This window comes from Apium graveolens, unplaced genomic scaffold (genome assembly GCF_009905375.1).
Source record: "Apium graveolens cultivar Ventura unplaced genomic scaffold, ASM990537v1 ctg5263, whole genome shotgun sequence".
Classification (NCBI taxonomy): domain Eukaryota; kingdom Viridiplantae; phylum Streptophyta; class Magnoliopsida; order Apiales; family Apiaceae; genus Apium; species Apium graveolens.
The window spans coordinates 21,517-42,496 of record NW_027418895.1 but is presented as its reverse complement, the minus strand read 5'-3'; the positions used below and the strand labels follow the sequence as shown (position 1 = coordinate 42,496).

Sequence of the window (20,980 nt, the reverse complement as noted above, 5' to 3'; positions counted from 1 at the left end):
TAAAATCTCGCAAAATAAATATAAAAAACATAATAATGATGGTAGATGCCTAAAATCGACTGTTTTTAACATCCATACAGACGCATCGTCGAAATTTTATTTTAAAAGCATCGATACTTCATTCGGGACAGTACCGCAAACAAAGCTTGGTCTATTTTGACTACTTTGACTGATATAAAATCTTACAAAATAAATATAAAAAAATTATAATAATGATGGTACACACCTAAAATCGATTGTTTTTAACATCCGTACGAACGAAACGTCGAAAATTTTATTTTAAAAAAATTAAAGGAGTTAAAAGAGCCTTTACTTTAACTAGAAATGAATTATTTCTATAAGGGTATATTTAAATAATGTGGAATAAAACACATTGTCCTCCTTGGTGTAGTGGTTTGCACTCAACTTTTACTTATTTTTTTTTAATAAAAAATTGAATTTTTTTATTAATATATGTATTGGCAACACTTTACGAGACCTATGCTAACATAATTAAAACATGTTGCAGTATGGTACATTATCATATACTACTGCAACATTATCTACGGAAAAATCACGTAATTATGTGGTAGAAGGCCATTTATGGCGTAGTGAAAGTTCAAGTCCCAAACATGTAATTTGTTCTCGAATAACCAGATTATTTTTTTTAACGATTTTCTCAATGATCCGGCCAAAAAGATGTTAAGATATATCGATTTTAGTTATCAAAAAAATTGTAAAAAGTTTTAAATTCATCTTGCATGACAGAGAATAGAAAAATCTAGGAAAAGTTTAACTCCGGGGATTTGTTCCCGATTCACTGGATAAATCTTTTAAACTATTTTCTCGCCGATCGAATTATACGGATGTTAAGATATTTCGATTTGAGCAATCATAAAAAATTAAAAAAATAAATAAATCCATCTTGCATGACAAAAATAGAATTTTTTTTGATAAGTGTTACTCCAAAATGCCGGATTTGTTCCTGATTACTAAATCTTTTTTAAAATGATTTATTCGATGAACCAACCATACATGTGTAAAGATATCGATTTGAGCCATAAGGAAAAATTAAAAAAAATCAAATTCATCCTGCATGAAAGCAATAGAAAAATCTAGGAAAAGTCTAACTCCAAAACACATGATTTATTCCTGATTAGCTAGATAAATTTTTAAACGGTTTATTCGACGATCCAACCACACAGGTTTTAAAATATCAAATTTAGTTAGAAGAAAATATTAAAAATAAATTCAAATTCACCTTGCATAAACGGTATTAGAAAATTCTAGGAAAGGTCGAACTCCCACATATGAGATTTTTTCTCGATTAACCAGATAATTCTTTTAAACGATTTTTTCGAAGATACAATAATAGGAATGTTAAGATATATTAACTTTAGTAATCATGAAAAATTACAAAAACTAAATTAAATTAATCTTGCATGATAGGAATAGAAAAATCTAGAAAAAGTCCAACTCCCAAACGTGAGATGTATTCCCGATTAACTAGATGATTTTTTTAAATCATTATTTTCGATGATCTGACGTAAATATAGTAAGATGAATCAATTTTAGTCATCACAAAAATTATAAAAAAGTTTCAAATTCATCTTTCAAGATGGGGAACAGAAAAATCTAGAAAAATCTAACTCCCTAGATTTGTTCATGATTAAACTAGAAATTTTTTTTAAACTATTTTTTCGATGATATACGGTCGTTAATATATATGGATATTAGCCATCGGAAAAAATTACAAAAAAAAAATTAAATTCATCATGTATTTGAGGAATTCAAAGTTCTAGGATAAGTGTAACTCCCAAAACACATAATTTGCTCCCGATTAACTAGATAATTTTTTTAAAAGATTTTTTCAACGATACAACCGTACATATGTTAAAATATATCAATTTAGTCATATGAAAAAATAACAAGATTAGAAAAATCTAGGAAAGGTCCAACTCCTACAAATCAGATTTGTTCGCGACGAACCATATAATTTTTTTAAATAATATTTTTGATGATTCAACGGTACAGATGTAAAACTCATGATTGATGGCAGTATTGAAAACAGTAACAGCAATTGTAAACAAGTTGATGTTAGGACAGAAAAGGAAAAATGCTCAGCTAAGCCTTAAAATTGGAACCATATTAAAGAAACTTGCTCTTAACAGTTGAGATTAATAAAAAACATGGACCAATTTTCATTTCATTTTATTCCCTCTCACATCCACATTCAATTTTGTTAACACATTTTCATTTCATTACTATCTTATTACACTTCTTACAACCAAACTAACCATGAATTTAAAGTGGCTAACTTTGTAGTCTACATCAACCAAACAATTCAAAGCAAGCTTAAACCAACACGAAACACATATCAAAATGCAAACAAAAACAAATAATAATGACCAGGTACTCAATACATAACATATATCATTCCTCCTTCCTACTCATTTCCTTCACAAAAATCATTTCCTGCATTTTCCCGGTTTCAATCAATTTCTTCCCACCAAACCAACCATCAATTCGAAGTGGCTAACTTTATCCTACACAGAAAACTACATGAACAGAAAATTATTCAGGTTTTCCTCTCCAATTCTATCTAACCTAATCAACTCCTAAATTCTACATAACTCAATCAACTCACAAAACACAACCTAAACCAATACCAGCAATACAAATCAAAAGAAATGTGATAAATCATACTTCAACAAATCCACAATCACAATCACATCATATTAATCGGGTTTCCTCCCCCCGAATCCTACCCTTATCAACTCCTACATTCGACACATTAGAATCCAATCTCAAAACACAACCAAAAACAAATACAAACACAAATGACCAAGTACCCAATACATAACATTTATCATTCCTCCTTCCTACTCATTTCCTTCATAAACTCATTATAAAAAAATATCATTTCTGCATTTTCCCTAATTTCACTGCAGTTCATCCCACCAAACCAACCAACATTGTAACATTATCCTACACATCAAACAAGGAATTACAACAACAGAAAATTAATTCGGTTTTCCCTTTCTTCCCAAATTATACCCTTATCAACTCGGACAGTGTACACATCTCAATCCAATCACAAAACACAACCAAAAATAGCACCAGAAACACAAATTATAAATAAATGAAACAAATCAAACTTTAAAAAACCCGCAATCACAGACACATCAAAAAAATCAGGTTTCCTCCCCCAAATTATACCCTTATCAACTCCTACACTCTACACATCACAATACACTCGTAAAACACAATAAAAAACAGAATCATATCAAATCAATAAGTTTACATCATAATCCAATCTCGAAACAAAAACAAAAACAAAAACCCCAAATAAAAACCACTCAACCCATACCTGAATCGAGCAATCAATGGCCGCCTTCCTTGGCGTGCTGCTGATGCTCAAGATGCCTACGCTCCTCGGGAAGAGCAAAAAGATAAGAGAAGATCATACCACCAAACAAAACGTGATAAATGGGCTCAACAGAGCTGGTCATAATATACTTGGCATGATAAGTGTCCAATCCACGCTTAAGAGGGCCTTTTAGAGCATCAAGTGTAAACATGGGCTTCATGTGAGATAGCTACCATCACGACAAGAATTCATTTATCAGTTATATACAATTAGGCAAATATAAAATTATACTATGCACTAATAAAGAAAGAAAGTAGACAATGGTTCAAATAGTCCTCACTCTGTGATTTTTTAAATTGAAAATTTATTGCTTTTACATGAAATTTTTATGAAACACACATGAACATTACTCCAATCTACTATAAAGATTTCACGAACAAATGTCATGTTTAAGGTAGTAACATAGGGCCTAGAAAAAGACACATAAACCTTACCAGAATATTTACAATTCTGAAATTAATACTGGACCCAGGTAAACATAAACACGGACAAAATCAGAAAGAACAACGTTAAAACTAATCAATCACATAAGTCATCTCAAACACATCCCTATATATACTCATAAGTACATAACCACTCAAGTAATAATGATGTGTGCTTATACCTTACTAAAGTTATAATAATTGAAATCAACCATTTACCAAATATATTCATTCTCATTTAATATCAAGTGCAAACAAAAGTTTTTTAAACAATTAAACATATAAAAACACATAACAACATCTTGGCAGCTCTACTCCACAGAAACTCTGTACGCCTCCAAATTTTTAATAAATTCATAAATAGGTTTGTTACGGTGAAATTAGGTGGAGACTTAGTTGAATCAGAGACCTAGCTACCATAAAAATGTCAGATGAAAACAAGGTGTTTAGAGCCGCTAACAGAGTCTGTAAAAACCAGTTGTTTTTAATAAAATATATGTTTATGTAAGTCTAGTGATTTAATATATACAAGTAGTAAAAATGTTAATGTGCTTTGTTTTAAAAAAAAGAAAAGAAAAAATGTACATAATTTGAAAAGTTTAGTTATTTTCTTTACTTGGTCAAAACCTGTTACTAATAGATAAGATATGAGTTAAACATTAAAAATACAGATATGAGTTAGTTTTGAAAATAGTGGAGGGTGACATTAACTTAGGAACTTAGGAGTACAGTAAGTTAGCTTTGTAAATAAATAGATGTAATTTAGTTCATTTGTTTCTTGCACAACTCTCTTCTTTCTCATGTACTTTTCTTTTGTCTAGATTTTCTTTTGAACTGTGTGTTTTAGGTTACTCATTGTTGTCATGTATTCATTTATGTAATGGTCAAGTTATTTTTAATACTTAATATATGTGTGATTTATATATTTTATTATACATTGATATTTTGTTAAATACTTAATCCTCTGTTTAAAAGTAGTCTTTAATTTAAAAGAGAATGATTTGTGAAAAGAAATATTATGTACATTGATATTTCTGGTTAACTCCTTTTATATGATTTTGTTAAATTATGTTGTTAAGTGATAAATGTGAAAAATAGTTAATTATGTGTATTATTTTTATAAAAGATTGTTAATATGTAACTGTTTATTTATTTTATGAGATATTATTATTAGTATTTTTATTATTATGTTAATGACATATGTGATGATTTTATTCTCTTTTATAAGTCTCTGTTTTTGTTAGTTATATTTTATAAATTGATCAATCATTTATTCATTCCAGAAATTATTAATTATATTTCATTAGTATATGTACATACATGTTTATTTATTTAATTTTTTTTTTACTTATGTGTGTTTTTAGAAAATGGTAGTAATAGTATTAATTGACTTGTATAATTTTTAAAAACTCATTTAGTAAATTCATGTTAGTATAATATTTCATTATATTTAGTTTTTTTTATATTATCTTGTTGCCTGGTTTTATATTCCAACACATGTTATTTTATAATGTTGGCTGATTTTGTATTGCAGCTCTCTGTATATGTTATTTTTATTGCATGGTTTTTGTTTTAGAGTCCTTATTTTGTGTACATATAATTTTATATATATTATCTTTTGCCTGGTTTTTGTTTTAGAGTCCTTTTTTGTGTATATATAATTTTATATATATATATATATATATATATTATCTTTTGCCTGGTTTGTGTATTAGAGTGTATTAGGATAATTAATTAGGTTTGTTTTTAATAATAACTACATAGGTTGGATTTCTCTGCGTGAAGTGAAAAATTGTTAAAGTGGTTGTCAGTGTCAAGTTAAGTTAACTCTTCATACTTTTATTTTTATTTTGAAATCTGTTAAATATTTTTGTACTGCTTTTATTTTAACAACTATGGATCAAGTAATTGTTTTAGACATAAGAATTCCGAGTGAGCTCTGACCTATGAAACATTTAGTAATTGTGTATAGTTTCGGAACTAGATTTTGATACCTTACTAGGGCGTGCATTGCACAATTTATGATACCTTAGTAAGGGGCACATTATTGACAGTTGTGAACCTATGATCCTGTGTCACCAGGTATTTGTGACCTTGTTGAACTGTGGAATTTATATATGTTATATGTAAACTTTTGATTTTGAGCAATGATTTTGGCTATATAAAAATCATGAACTCCTTGGTCCACTAGTGTCGAATTGTTTTCTTGCTGGGCTGTTTCGCTCATGACTTACAAATTTTCACGTGCTAAACTTCTGGAATGGACAAGGAAATGCATTTGGCTTCAGCTTATTGTAATAATATTTTAGTGATAGTGTCTTATCTTAGAGCTGCGTCTCTCTGTATTTGTCTTTATTTCAGCTATATGATACTATTTCTGAGTTGGATTTCAGAATCTTATTTGCTTATATGAGACTTGTTTTAAGTATGAATAAAGTTTGATATCTAAGTATAGTTGTTGTATAAAAAGTTGTGGTATTACAGCTGGTATTCAGAGCTTAGGTTAGCTTCCTGTAGACTGCTTGAGTTATGAATTTTGCTACGTATATTTTAAAGATACTAATTAATTTATTGACTTAGAATTTTGTAGATGGCAGATGAATATGTTGAGGTCGAAATGTCTGACATCGAGGATCCCATTGATAGTTCACCACTACCATCGTCAAACTATGACCCTAGCTCAGATAGTGATGATTCTGTCAACAACTTTGAACATGCTTCTGATAGTGAGGAATCAATTCACGAAAATCCCGGAGAGACCATTAATGAGCATTCTAAAAAGACTGACCTTGAAATGGAGATAGAAAGTCTCCGAGCTGATTTGGAGGAGGCACACTTGAAAGTAGAGAGAGCAGAACACCCACTATTAGTATTGCGATAAAATGTGTTAGGAGGATGTGAAAGATTTCGGAATTCTTCATTGAGGGGTAGATATGTTAGTAAGAGGGATAAGAAGTACGTTAATAGTTTCACAAAACAGGTCCAGGTAGAAGTGAGAAGGAATGTTGCAGTGATAGGGAATGTTTTGAGGGAAGGAGGTTATTATGAGTATCCACCATCAGCAAGTTCCTCCCCTTCAGATAACTACTCATCTGATTAGTGTCCTTGTTAGTGAATCTTAAGTAATATCTATTGGAAATCATCTATAATAAAGATGACTGTCGTTTTGAATTTCTATGGTTAAAAAAAAACTTGTACCATTTTGAGGTTTCTATTAATAAGATATGTTTTAATTTATATATATGTGTACATAAATCTTGTATATTATATAGTTATTCCAAGATTGAGCAGTGAATAAATTATGTAGGAATCATGCCTCGTCATAGAAGTAACACTGATGAAGGTGCGCACATGATGACTCAATTGGCAGACACATTGGCGACATTGGTAGGGAACCAGCAAAATGGACCTAGGAGTTTGATATCTGAATTTAAGAGGCTAACTCCTCCAGTTTTTGAAGGATCTACAAATCCTTCAGAAGTGGATAAGTGGCTACAAGAGATGGAGAAGATTTTTGAGTTACTGGGAAGTACGGACGAGCAGAAGGTTAATTTGGCAAGCTACCAACTCCAAGGAAGTGCTTACGACTGGTGGCTAATAGAGAAAAGATGCGGTGAAAATAATGAAGAAGAGGCTTCCAGAGCATACACTTGGGAAACTTTTAAGGAGTCATTTAAGGAGAAGTATTTTCCCAGGACGGTACCAGCTAAGTTGGAGTGCGATTTTATAAGGTTGGAACAAGGAGAAAAGCAAACTGTCTCGGAATATGAGGCTGAATTCGCCCGTTTGGCTAAGTATATGCCAACTTTGGTGGCGGGCGAGATTAATAGGGCACGTAGATTTGAGGAAGGATTACGTAATGAGATTAAGAGGCATGTGGCTGCTTTTGAGCTAAACAGCTACAAGATGGTGTTGAACAAGGCTTTAATAGTCGAGAGGGGGCTAGTGGGAGACGAATGAAAGAAAGACTCTGAGGCTAAGAAGAGATGTGAGCCTACAGGTAGATTTAACGAGAATGATCCCCCGAGAAAGTTCAATAATCGAGGAAATGGTGGAAATTTTTCTCGAAACGCTTCAGGGAACAAGGTGACATGTTCAAGGTGTGGCAAAAATCACTTGGATAAAGACTGTCGTTGGAACATTGGAGCTTGTTTGTTTTAGTTGTGGAGAGAAGGGACATAAGATTTCTGAATGTCCAAAGCGTGATCCAAATCGTAACAAAGACAATACAAATAAGGCCACGTTGGCATCTCTTATTCGACCAGCATACACCTAAGCAAGATTGAGTTAGGCGATCAATTTCTTTCAATGATTATGTGTTACACTTTGATTTTTTTTATTAAAATTTGGGGACAAATTTTTTTTTAAGGAGGGTAGAATGTAAAAACCAGTGTTTTTTTATTAAATACATATGTTTATGTAAGTCTAGTGATTTAATATATACAAGTAGTAAAAATTTTAATGTGCTTTATTTTAAAAAAAAAAAAGAAAAAATGTACATAATTTGAAACATTTAGTTGTTTTCTTTACTTGGTCAAAACCTGTTACTAATAGATAAGATATGAGTTAAACTTTAAAAATACAGATATGAGTTAGTTTTGAAAATAGTGGAGGGTGATTAACTTAGGAGTACAGTACGTTAGATTTGTAAATAAATAGATTTAATTTAGTTCATTTGTTTGTTGCACAGTCTCTTCTTTCTCACGTACTTTTCTTTTCTCTCGATTTTCTTTTCAACGTGTGTGTTTTAGGTTACTCATTGTTGTACTGTATTCTTTTATGTAATGGTCAAGTTATTTTTAATACTTAACATATGTGCTTGTTGATTTATATATTTTATTATACATTGATATTTTGTTAAATACTTAATGCTCTTTTTAAAAGTAGTCTTTAATTTTAAAGACAATGATTTGTGAAAAGAAATATTATGTACATCTCATATTTCTGGTTAACTCCTTTTATATAATTTTGTTAAATTATGTTGTTAACGTGATAAATGTGAAAAATAGTTAATTATGTGTATTATTTTTATAAAAGATTATTAATATGTAACTGTTTATTTATTTTATGAGATATTATTATTAGTGTTTTTATTATTATGTTAATGACATATGTGATGATTTTATTCTCTTTTATAAGTCTCTTTGTTAGTTTTATTTTATAAATTGATCAATCATTTATTCATTCTAGAAAATTTTAATTATATTTTATTAGTATATGTACATACATGTTTATTTATTTAATTTTTTTTTACTTATGTGTGTTTTTAGAAAATGGTAGTAATAGTATTAATTGACTCGTATAATTTTTAAAAACTTATTTAGTAAATTCTTGTTAGTATAATATTTCATTATATTTAGTTTTTTTTTTATATTATTTTGTTGCCTCGTTTTGTATTGCAACACATGTTATTTTATAATGTTCGCTGATTTTGTATTGCAGCTCTCTCTATATGTTGTTTTTATTGCCTGGTTTTTATTTTAGAGTCCTTATTTTGTGTTTATATAATTTTATATATATTATCTTTTGCCTGGTTTTTGTTTTAGAGTTCTTTTTTTGTGTATATATAATTTTATATATATATTATCTTTTGCCTGGTTTGTGTATTAGTGTGTATGAGGATAATTAATTATGTTAGTTTTTAATAATAACTACAAAGGTTGGATTTCTCTGTGTGAAGTGATAAATTGTTAAAGTGGTTGTGAGTGTCAAGGTAAGTTAACTCTTCACACTTTTATTTTTATTTTGAAATCTGTTAAATTTTTTTGCACTGCTTTTATTTTAAAAACTATGGATCAAGTAATTATTTTAGACATAAGAATTCCTAGTGAGCTCTGACCTATGAAACATTTAGTAATGGTGTATAGTTCGGGAACTAGATTTTGATACCTTACTAGGGCGTGTTTTGCATAGTTTATGATACCTTAGGAAGGGGCGCATTATTGACAGTTGTGAACCTATGATACTGTGTCACTAGCAAGTTGTGGAATTTATTTATGTTATATGTAAACTTTGGATTTTGAGCAATGACTTTGGCTTTATAAAAATCATGAACTCCTTGGTCCACTAGTATCAAATTGTTTTCTTGCTCGGCTGTTTGGCTCATGACTTACAAATTTTCAGGTGCTAAATTTCTGGGAAGGACAAGGAAATGCATTTGGCTTGAGCTTATTGTAATAATATTTTAGTGATAGTGTCTTATCTTAGAGCTGCGTCTCTCTGTATCTGTCTTTATATCAGCTATATGATACTATTTATGAGTTGGATTTCAGAATCTTGTTTGCTTATGTGAGACTTGTTTTAAGTATGAATAAAGTTTGATATCTAAGTATAGTTGTTGTATAAAAAGTTGGGGTATTACAGAGTCGTCAATATAGCCAACAAACTGTGTCCAGAAACTCTACGCACACTATACCAAAATGACCATATCTCTTGACTCAAATATGATTTTAAGCTAATTTTTTCGCAAGTAGAACCTTGACTCGAGATTAATCTTAACATAAAAGAGTTACAAAACAGAACTTAGCTATATTTAAAGGCTATACTTACAACATATAGGACAATATATAAATTTGACAAAACAGTTTTTACAAATAATTTTAACATTTAACAATTAATTAAACCCATTATCTCTATTAATCAAATCATCAAGCACTTAGCATGCAAACCATATAATTGAATCTTAATATCTCAATATTATCTTAACGATAATAAGCACAATTATAGAACAAAATATCTTCAAACACCATGTTCTCTAGGAGGTCCAATCTGTAATGCAACTCAACCCAATTAAATTATCAACACAATTACACCTATCATTTAGATAGGAAATAAAATGACACAACAAAGACACAGTCAAACCAAGATATGACATAAACTGACTTCCTTATTAAATAATTTACACACTTAAGTTTCTAAATCCATTATCATCCAAGTCTAATAAATTTTTCCACCACACAAAACTGAAAATTTCCCTAACAATAAAACCACACAAATCATCACCTTGGCCATATCAATTGAAGCACAATGTTAACCATAAGCCAACATAAACAATAAATAAATACACAAAATTATATTTCCCAAAGCAAACAACTAACAAATACACACACCCGTACATATATGCAAGCAAGTATCAAAGAGTGAAAGATAAAAGAGACTGGACTCCAGCCTTAAATCGAAAAAATTTGAATAGAAAGATGGTGGTGCCATATTATCTAGAGAGACACGGTCGGGTGAGGGAATAGAGGATGGAGAAATATGAGACAGAGAGAAAGGATTCAGAGAATGAGAGAGATATTGAGAGATAAGAAATTGAGAGAATGAGAGAGATATCGAGAGATTATAAGAGAGTTAGAGTAAAAGAAAAAGAAAGGAGGAAAAATAAAAGAATTCGGCAAGTATCACCCACTCTCACTACCACGTATCCTTTTCCCGCATGCCCAACCTGAATTTTGACGCCCGCTTTTGAATTTAACGATATAATTCGCGGATAAAAACAAATCGAAATAATTCCCAAGTAATTTTAAATCCCATAAATAAAAAAATTGTAAAATAAAATTATCTGAATTTTTTTAAGAAATTTAGAATTTAACATCGAATTAACAAATACAAACCCAAATATATACAATGACACCTCCAACCGAAGCAACAATTAATAACACGATAATTCAACACATAATTAATATTTAATACTGAACACATAAATTGTCTAATCATCATTTATTTAATAATACGAAAAAACAAAGTCTTTATACATATATTCAAGTTAGTCACATGTGCAAGGTCTTTTGAATAAGGTCAATATCTCATGAATCTTTTATAAAGCGGTTGAGAAAGCGCAAGAGAAAGGAAATTATGCCAGAGGTCGCAAAAGATAATTCAATTCAGAGGAAGAGGTCTAGATTAAAATGTTGGAAGAAGGAGAGGAAGGTAAAGTTGTTAGTGGAAAAGTCCGGTCACTACTAAAAATATGGGATCAGACATCGGTTCTGAACCGATGTTAAAAAAAAACTGAACCGATGTCTTCGCGTGTGATGTTAAATTTCATCAGGCTTTGACATCGGTTCACAGCCGATGTCTATTACAGTGCTATACATCGGTTTTAAGAATAATTCTGATGTCTTTGCAACAAATTTCAGCTTATATTATAGTATTTCTAGGTGAATATGAGTATATTATGGGGTAATTATCCATTAAAACATGAAACCTACAAGCTCTAAAAGATATCTTTTTAAAAATCTTTCAAACAAACCAATGTGAAAATCTAGATCAGACATCGGTTATGTTGTCTGACCGATGTGAAATGGTCCATCAGACATCGGGTACTTTTATCAACCGATGTAAAATAATGGGTTAGACATCGGTTTCGTTCATTTGGTGATGTTAAATCCTTTTGTTTAACATCAGTGGTTTTTTCTAACCGATGTTTAATCTTTAATATTGTAAAATTTAAGACATCAGCTATTGAAAATTCGATGTTATTTGGCTTAAAATACATTGATTTTTTTACAGAACTGATGTCAAATGACTATTTGACATTGGTTTTTGTAGTTCTTTTTCTTTTAATATTGTTTCACCTGATGTCTTTTGTTCATTTTTACATCGGTTTTAAATTACCATTCTGATGTTAATATATGTACTGTAAATTGCATATGCCATCCTGGTACTATTAATAGCCCAGGGAACCAATTGCATTTTCAACCAGAAAAATACCAACAATATGCAATACATCCAACCAAATTTGTAAAAATATAGAGGTATACATTGATACCAAATTTACTAACATTCAATCCAATAAGAGTTCAATTCGGACATTACATTCCAAGTCTAAAATAAACATCCCAACTAAAAACAATAAAACCCAAATTCTCTAGTTATTACATCCAACATTCTAAACATGTTTGACTAGTTAATATGTACCACTTGTCAAATTTTGACAATTCCAAACATAAATCAGAATGATGGATGTAATTGTCACCAAACATCCCTTAATTAACCACCAACCACCAGCAAACATAATATCAATTCACATAGTTCAGAGGAAAGCTATATATATAGATACTTATCATTTTTACATCTTGTCTTGGATAAATTCAAGCACCTCCATCCGCACCTCATCCAGCTCCTGCCTTGTGTAGGACTTTTGAGTTTTGGCTGCCCACTATAAAACAACCTTGTTCTCTATGCAATCCAGTGCAAGCTCACATGACTGTGGACCCTACATTATAGTGAGGGATCAATTTAATTTTATTGCATAAATCCCAAGTCTGTAGGCATATATCTAGTAGATCTTAATAATATTTTACCTTCTTTCTGCTCGGAGGAGAGGGGTCAAAACCAACAAAGTCTTCATCATTTACCAACAACTGTTTGGCACTCAGCGGTTTAACAGCAACTCCAACATTCCGCTTATCAGCAGCTCCCTCTTTATTAACAGGTACTTGATAACTTGATTTGTCAGAGAACATAGGAGAGTGACCATTCGAAGCATTAACCAAGGCCTTAAGTTCAGCCTTCTCCCGCTGATTTCTTTCCAACTGATCCAACAACTCTACCTTGGTAATTTTAGTCATTTTCGCTTTCGGCAAATTGAAGAATGTTGTTGGAGTGACAAAGCCGCCAACCCCTCGAACCCTTCCTGCGTGCTCAGGAGTCTGAAGTGCCGTAGTCAACACATCTTCTGTTCCATGTGGAACAAATTCACCCTTCTCCTTCATTTCAAGTAACTCAGCCTGTAAAATAAATGCAAACAATTAGTGCATTATTTATAACGCAATTATCTTTGAAGGGAATGCAGTATTAAAAATATCACTTACAATTCTCGTATTTATTTCCGCTTACTCTTCAGTAAGCTCATCAGGATTCTTTGGCATCCTAGCCTTCCACCAAAAAATTGCACGATCAGGTTTCTCTTTCCGCTTTAAGTTCCCTTTCTTTATCTGTTAAAAAAGAGAAAATGTTTAAACTCCCTTAAAACTTAGAATTGTAAAGCCAAATAGATATGGTTCTTACTTCTTCTTCTCGCAAACCAATATACCCCTTCCTTGACAAGCGGTGATGATATTTCCGTTTACCCACTCTACTGCTCTGTAACTTACGTTGTTCCTGCACCAAAATAAATTAGTAAAAATTAATAAATATTATTTAACCAAAATCTATTTAATCATTTAGCAAGTAAAATGGCAATCATGTATATTTTATTAGTAGAATATATTCATACCAGCCATTTGGGGCTCGTCCTCTCTGCAACAAATTTCTTCCAAGGTTCTTTACCAACAAACGCATACTTCTTCGGAGGCTTCATCAATTTCTTCTTTTTTCCAATAAATGGCATCACATATTTTGCAGTTAAATCAGCATTAAACTGCCTCCATTTTTCACATGCCGATTGTAGCACAAGCTTCTCACTTTCTGGGGCAATTTTGAATGTGTCCTAAAGAGCCACATAATATAAATTAGCCACATAATTTACAGTCACAATTTAAATAAAATGAAGAAGTCAACAAGGGATATAATTTACCTGGACATCATCCCATAATTTTGCTTTTAGATCACAATCCACTTTTGGCCAGTTTTCAGTGTCGATTGGAATCATTGTCCTTGCGAGCATTCCTATGTAAGACTGTAAAGTAGGCCTGGTATTTCCGATGGGAACTCCAAAATCATTGTATCTAACTTTAAATTTCTTTCCCCGAGCTTTCTTCAACACTACTTTGTGAAGAGCTGAAACACCACGCGCACCTCCTAGCCTTTTTTTTGCAGATTCAGAAGTGGTCATCGTTTCTTCACCACTACTTTGAGTTTGATATTGTGGAGGGACTTGAACCAACTTTTCATTACAAGTCTCTGAAGTTTTGACATCAGGAACAATCTCATCATCAACCTTTTCAGAGTTATTCTTCCTGTCATTTTCTTCGAAAATTACTTTCTTGGCTTTTTGCTTCTTTGCCATTTTCCTCCCTTAGTCTGCATTAAATTGAATAATAAAGCCATCAGTTGAACAATATATTTTCAGTCCGTCATTAATTACAGTCAAGCATAAATAATAAATTGTAAAATCAGCAAGTACGAATACAACTATACAAGAACAATAATTTACCTAAACTGCAATCAGTAATTAATCACATCCGAAATAATTAAAGAAAAAATAATGCCATCAATCAGTAATTATGGATGAACTACTTATATGATTATAACAATGCAAAACAAAAGAAAAAAAAATTAACAATATATTTGACACATTACAAGATAATTAAAGGCAAATATATATGGTTCATTCAGTCATTCAAATTCCCATTTAGATATATATTTTACATAAAGCTACATCATCAGTCAGTAACGACATTAGGTGCAGGAGTTTTAGTAGCAGTATTTTTAATCCAAATTCCCTCAACATTAGGTCTAGCAGTATGAGCGACATCATCAGTAGTGACATCAGTTGCGGGGATTTCAGTGCAGAATGGGGGATGTTCCATGATCGTGTCTCCTAAGTCATCTTCATTATACAATTCTTGGTAATCTCGAGTTGTGGAGGACAGAACAATAGACCAGGTAGCATCAACGGGATCTTCAAGGTAAAACACTTGCTTGACTTGGTCAACAGAAACATATTTATCTTTTTTGTGACCTTGTCGACTAAAATCCACAAGTGTGAACCCAAGATCATCAACCCTTATTCCTTTATCATTACTTGCCCATTTACACAGGAACAAGGGAGCTTTGAATGCATGGTAGTCTAATTCCCATATCTCTTGTATGATACCGTAAAATGTCAAATCACTTTCTACGGGGTTCAAGTCCTTGGCACTAGAAACCTGGACCGCTTTAGCAATGACAGACACCCCGCTGTTTTGAACAACGCGTATGTCATCTCGTTCCTTTGTAAAATATCGCACTCCATTCACTAGATAACCTTGATAAGTTAGTACTGAAAATGATGGCTTGGCAGCGAGCCATCTTATCGTATCTGAAACACCTTTGTTGTTCTGCCTTAGTTCATCATTCACCTACAGATATGATAACAAATTTTAAATCCTAAATAGCTAATAGTCATCATTACACTACAGATCAAAGAACCTAATACAACACTGACTTTGTTTTGAAACCAATCAGCAAAGAGCCGATTGTGCTCTCTCATGAGCCAATGTAAGCTTTTCCTTTTCCCTCAGGTGAATTTCTTCAAGATATTCCTTATGTATTCTGAAAAATGCATATGGAATGATATATTAAAGACACATTACAAGACTAATTACTGGATAATGAGGAATTGAAAACAACAAACTGCATAAACTCACAGAATATATGGAAACACTTCAGCGTTGTTTAGAAGGACATGTAGATGTGCTTCATCTCGCTCCTTCTCTTCCACTGATTTTATTATCACAGCGGATAATGGACCTGATATCTTATTATCTTGGTCCTTTGGAAGACCGGGAGTGGAGTAATTCTGACTAAGAAACTCGGTGCAGAATTCTACGTACTCTTCTCCAAGGTAACTCTCTGCCATACAACCTTCGGGATAATAACGGTTTCGAACATAACTCTTTAGTACTTTATTAAACCGTTCAAACGCATACATCCACCTATAAAATACTGGTCCACATAAGCGTAGTTCCTGGACCAAGTGGACTACTATATGTACCACTACATCAAAAAATGACGCATGGAAAACCTTTTCTAGATCGCACAAGGTTAGTATAATATCTGACTGTAGCTTATCCAGTTTTGACACGTCTACTACTTTGTTGCACAAAGCATTAAAAAGAAACATAATCTAATAATTGTGACCCTAACATGCTTCGGAAGAATGGAGCGTATTGCAACCGAGAGTAATTATTGGAGAAGAATGTGGCAATCATGTGATTTCAGCCCGTAAATATTCAAATCAGGCATGGAAACACAATTTTTTATGTTCGATGCATGTCCGTATGGAAGTTTCATCGACATTAATGATGACAAGAAAGTCCTTTTTTCTGCCTTTGACAAAGTAAAGGGAGAAAGAGGCAAATAGGTTTTCTTTACTCCTACTTGGGGAGCCAAATCAGATCTAACGCCCATTTCCATCATATCACGATGGGCTGCCGCACTATCCTTTGTCTTATGGCGCATATTTAGTAATGTGCCAATCAGACTATCACATACATTCTTCTCGACATGCATGACATCAATACAGTGCCTAACATGGTGAAATTTCCAGTATTCTAACTCGAAAAATACTGACTTTTTCTTCCATGGACTTTCAACCTTCTTTGCCTTCTTCATTTTCTTCCCAAATTCAAATTTGATTTGTTCTTGCTCTGCTAACACTTCTTCTCCGGATAGGGTTCGACGCGGCTGCCCAAACTCTTGTTGTCCATTAAAAGCAGCCTTCTGCCTTCTATAAGGATGATGTAGAGGCAAATATCGACGATGCCCTTGGTAGCACATTTTCCTACTATGAGTCAAAAATTTAGCTACGGTGTCATCTCCATAAACTGGACAACACTTATAACCCTTATTAACTCAGCCAGATAAATTTCCGTAAGCAGGGAAGTCATTTATCAGTCCACATTAAAACTGCTTTTAAAGTGAAAAATGATTTGTTATACGCGTCATACATATTTGGTTCCCCTTCCTTCCAAAGCTTTTTTAAATCATCAATCATCGGTTGTAAGTAGATGTCGATGTTATTACCAGGCTCATGCGGGCCAGGGACCAATATCGACAACATCATAAATTTTCTTTTCATACATAACCAGGGAGGAAGATTATAAGTCACCAATATGACTGGCCAGCAACTATATCTATTAGATAGGCCATTATTGTGCGGGTTTACACCATCCGCCGATAAAGCCAAGGGAAGGTTTCTCGGTTCACTGCCAAAGGATGGCCACCTATAATCTATATTTTTCCAAGATGGAGAGTCGGCTGGATGTCGCATTTTACCATCTTGTGTCCGCTGTTGCGCATGCCAACACATTAGTTTAGCGGTGGAAGGAGATTTAAACATACGTTTAAATCTAGGAATTATTGAAAAATACCACATGACTTTGGCTGGAAGATTAATCCTCTCTTCACCTTTCTTTATCAACTTCCACCGAGAAAGTCGACACTTAGGACACTTGGTTGCATCAGCATGTACACCCCTGTACAGTACATAGTCATTCGGACATGAATGGAACTTTATATACTCTAGACCTAAATTGGAAAGGGTTTTTTTTGCTTCATATGCATTACTAGGTAACACATTATCTTTGGGAAGTAGAGACCCAACAGAAGAAAGGAGGTCAGTGAAGGCACTATCGGTAATACCAAACCTAGATTTCCAGTTATGCAACTTCAACATCGACTCTAACTTAGTACAGTCACTACCCTCATATAGAGGTTGCTCAGCATCGGCTACGAACCTCCTAAACTGATATGAATCATTATCATATTGACTCGAGTTATATGCCGCTTCACAAACATCAACAGTTTCTGAAGCAGCGACATGCTCCTGATCTTGCTCTGACGCTTCATCAGAGGCTTGCTCAGGAGGTGGGTCTGGAGCTTGCTCTTCAGGTGGACAACTAGCACTTGAAGATTTAGGACCCGTAGAAGCAGTCTCCCCGTACCAAACCCAATGCACATAACCTAGACAAAAGCCATTATCATAGATATGGCCCCTGATTGTTTTTATAGAGAATTTTTTAAAATTGGTGCATCGTCCACAAGGGCAAGGAATTTTGTTACGATCTTCAGAATTTTCTTCAGCATATATCAAGAAGTTTTCCACCCCCATTTCAAATGCTAAAGAATCCCTATCTTGCAAAATCCATGTCTTATCCATCAAATTTCCCTACCTGATAGCCACTATAAATATTAAAAATCCAACACATACCTATTTATAATTATTTAATAAAAGGCATATCAAATTTGTGTTGGTTACTGTAGGGATTAATTATATAAACTTAGAAAGGAGTAAATACCTTGATATCCTAATAATTTATAGTACTAATTCATTACTCTAAGATCCTATACATATACCCAATTAATTACAAAACTAGACTAAATTTATAAACTAGACTAAATTAAACCAAGATAATTAAAACAAATTAAACCAAGATATTTGAAAATATCACATAATTAAAAACCAATAATTCCAACATTCACAGCCCAGACAATTGTTAAATTTCCTTCACATAAATAAAACTCAGTGAGAACTTGAGTATTGAAACAAATTCAGCCCATAAATAAATAAATTAAAATTATCTGTTACTTGTATCTGTGAGAAGGATAATTATACAAAACAATTACTATAATACAATACAAGTAACAGATAGTTCATATCAGGAATGCAGAGACTTGTTCATATCAGAGAAATGACTATCATACAAAACAAGAAATGCAGAGACTTGTTCATATCTGAGACCTGTTCAAATGCAGCCCCAAAACCCCCCCCAAACCACACTAATATGTATGAACAACCCCCAGAAAACACATAATTAAAAACAGAACAGAAACATTTACATTTACATCAATGTACCTAAAACATTGATTTACATCAGTGTACCTAAAATATTTAACATGACATAAAATTCCCAAAAATAGGACATAAAACCCCCAAAAAGAAACAAACATAAAACCCCCAAAAACATAAAACATTTACATGCACAAAGAAGAAAAACAGTAAAGAAGAAAAGAAGATAAACATAAAACATTTACATGCACAAAGAAGATATTAAACATAAAAATGAGGGAGATAAACAGTAAAGAAGTAAAGAAGAATATACCTCCGGATGCTTTCAATGTTCCGAAACCCCAATGTTCTAAACCCTCAGTGCTCCAACCTCCAAATGCTGTCTACCTCCAGATACTAGCTCCAACCTCCAGATACTAGCTCAATTTCAAGTTTAATTTGCTCTAATTTGAAGCTCCAAATCTTGAATTAAATTGGGGCTAAAATTAGGGTTTCAGAGAAAAGAGAGAAGAGACGGTTAACAGAGACTAAGGTAAGAAGAGAGAAGAAAGGTAAGAAGACTAAGAGAGAAGGAGGGGACAGATGAGAGAGACGAGAGAGGCGAGGGTCGGGGAGAGATGAGAGGCTCGCAGGAGGTTTTTTGGAAAGGGGGGAAAATATGTTAAAGTGAATTTTTTGTTAAAATTAAAGGGGGGAAAGTGTACTGAAAAGCGGGGGGGGAGTTAAGTAATTTTTATTTTTTTTAAAAGGCCATAGACAACGGTTAACAAAATGAACTGATGTCAAAGTTAAAAACAAATTTGTGGCCTTTTTAATTTCTGAAGATAGACAACGGCTACTATGTGAAACCGATGTCAATATGCGTATTCAACATCGCTTTTTACAAAACCGATGTTAAACTGCATTTTAACATCGGGTGCATTACATGCCGATGTCGAAGGACCGATGTCGTATCTACTATTTCTAGTAGTGGGTAACTAGTGATATACTCACCCTACTTTATGATCTGGGAATGAATCCAAAGATTTTTTTATATGCACTCGATATAAAACTCCTAATTATATTAATTGAGATTGTTGGTTTAAGAATTTTGATTTTTTGGGTTACGCGCCACTTAGATTGTTTGGGCTCTATTATAAATTACAGAAGTCCGGTTGGGACGATCTTATAGCCCACACAAAACTTATGAATTTTATTTTTCAGAGATGATCCAATAAGGAGAATTCAATATAAGCATCATAGAAACTGAAGAGACCTGACAATAACGAATTTTATTAGAGAATTATAGTCGGTTTAGAAATCTGACTTGAAAATTTAAGAATAATAATATATTTGTAAAATTAAAATAGGGATCAGATTTTTTTATTAGTTTTTGACATATTAGAGACACATACGATGTAGAGAGTATATAGTTATGATTTTTTAGAGAGAGAATAAAGAAAGATTTTAGTCTTGTGATAAAACTAAAGATTAAATGTTCTTATTATATTAATTATATTTCTTTATTTTCTTAGTTTTATAACTTGTATAATTATTATTCAGTAGTCATTTATAGAGCAGAGAAGGGTAGTCATGTTTATAATATAATTTTAGCACAATTTTTTATGTGATTTGATTGATTATGCCTGTTATAGTTATTTATATTTTCATTATTAATTTATGTAATCGGGCGATATAATGTATTAATTAGATAAAAATAGGAGTTATAAATAG

The 20,980-nt window shown here is 32.4% G+C and overlaps 2 protein-coding genes across 2 annotated transcripts; one reads left to right on the top strand and one right to left on the bottom strand.

The window, feature by feature from the left end:
• Positions 1 to 7,143: 7,143 nt before the first annotated feature.
• Positions 7,144 to 7,791, top strand: LOC141702513 (uncharacterized). Its single transcript, XM_074506178.1, has one exon. It carries the CDS (start codon positions 7,144 to 7,146, stop codon positions 7,789 to 7,791), a length of 648 nt encoding a protein of 215 aa, XP_074362279.1.
• A 9,571-nt stretch (positions 7,792 to 17,362) lies between these two features.
• LOC141702514 (uncharacterized) lies at positions 17,363 to 18,637 on the bottom strand. The gene has a single exon (XM_074506179.1). It carries the CDS (start codon positions 18,635 to 18,637, stop codon positions 17,363 to 17,365), a length of 1,275 nt encoding a protein of 424 aa, XP_074362280.1.
• Positions 18,638 to 20,980: the final 2,343 nt, after the last annotated feature.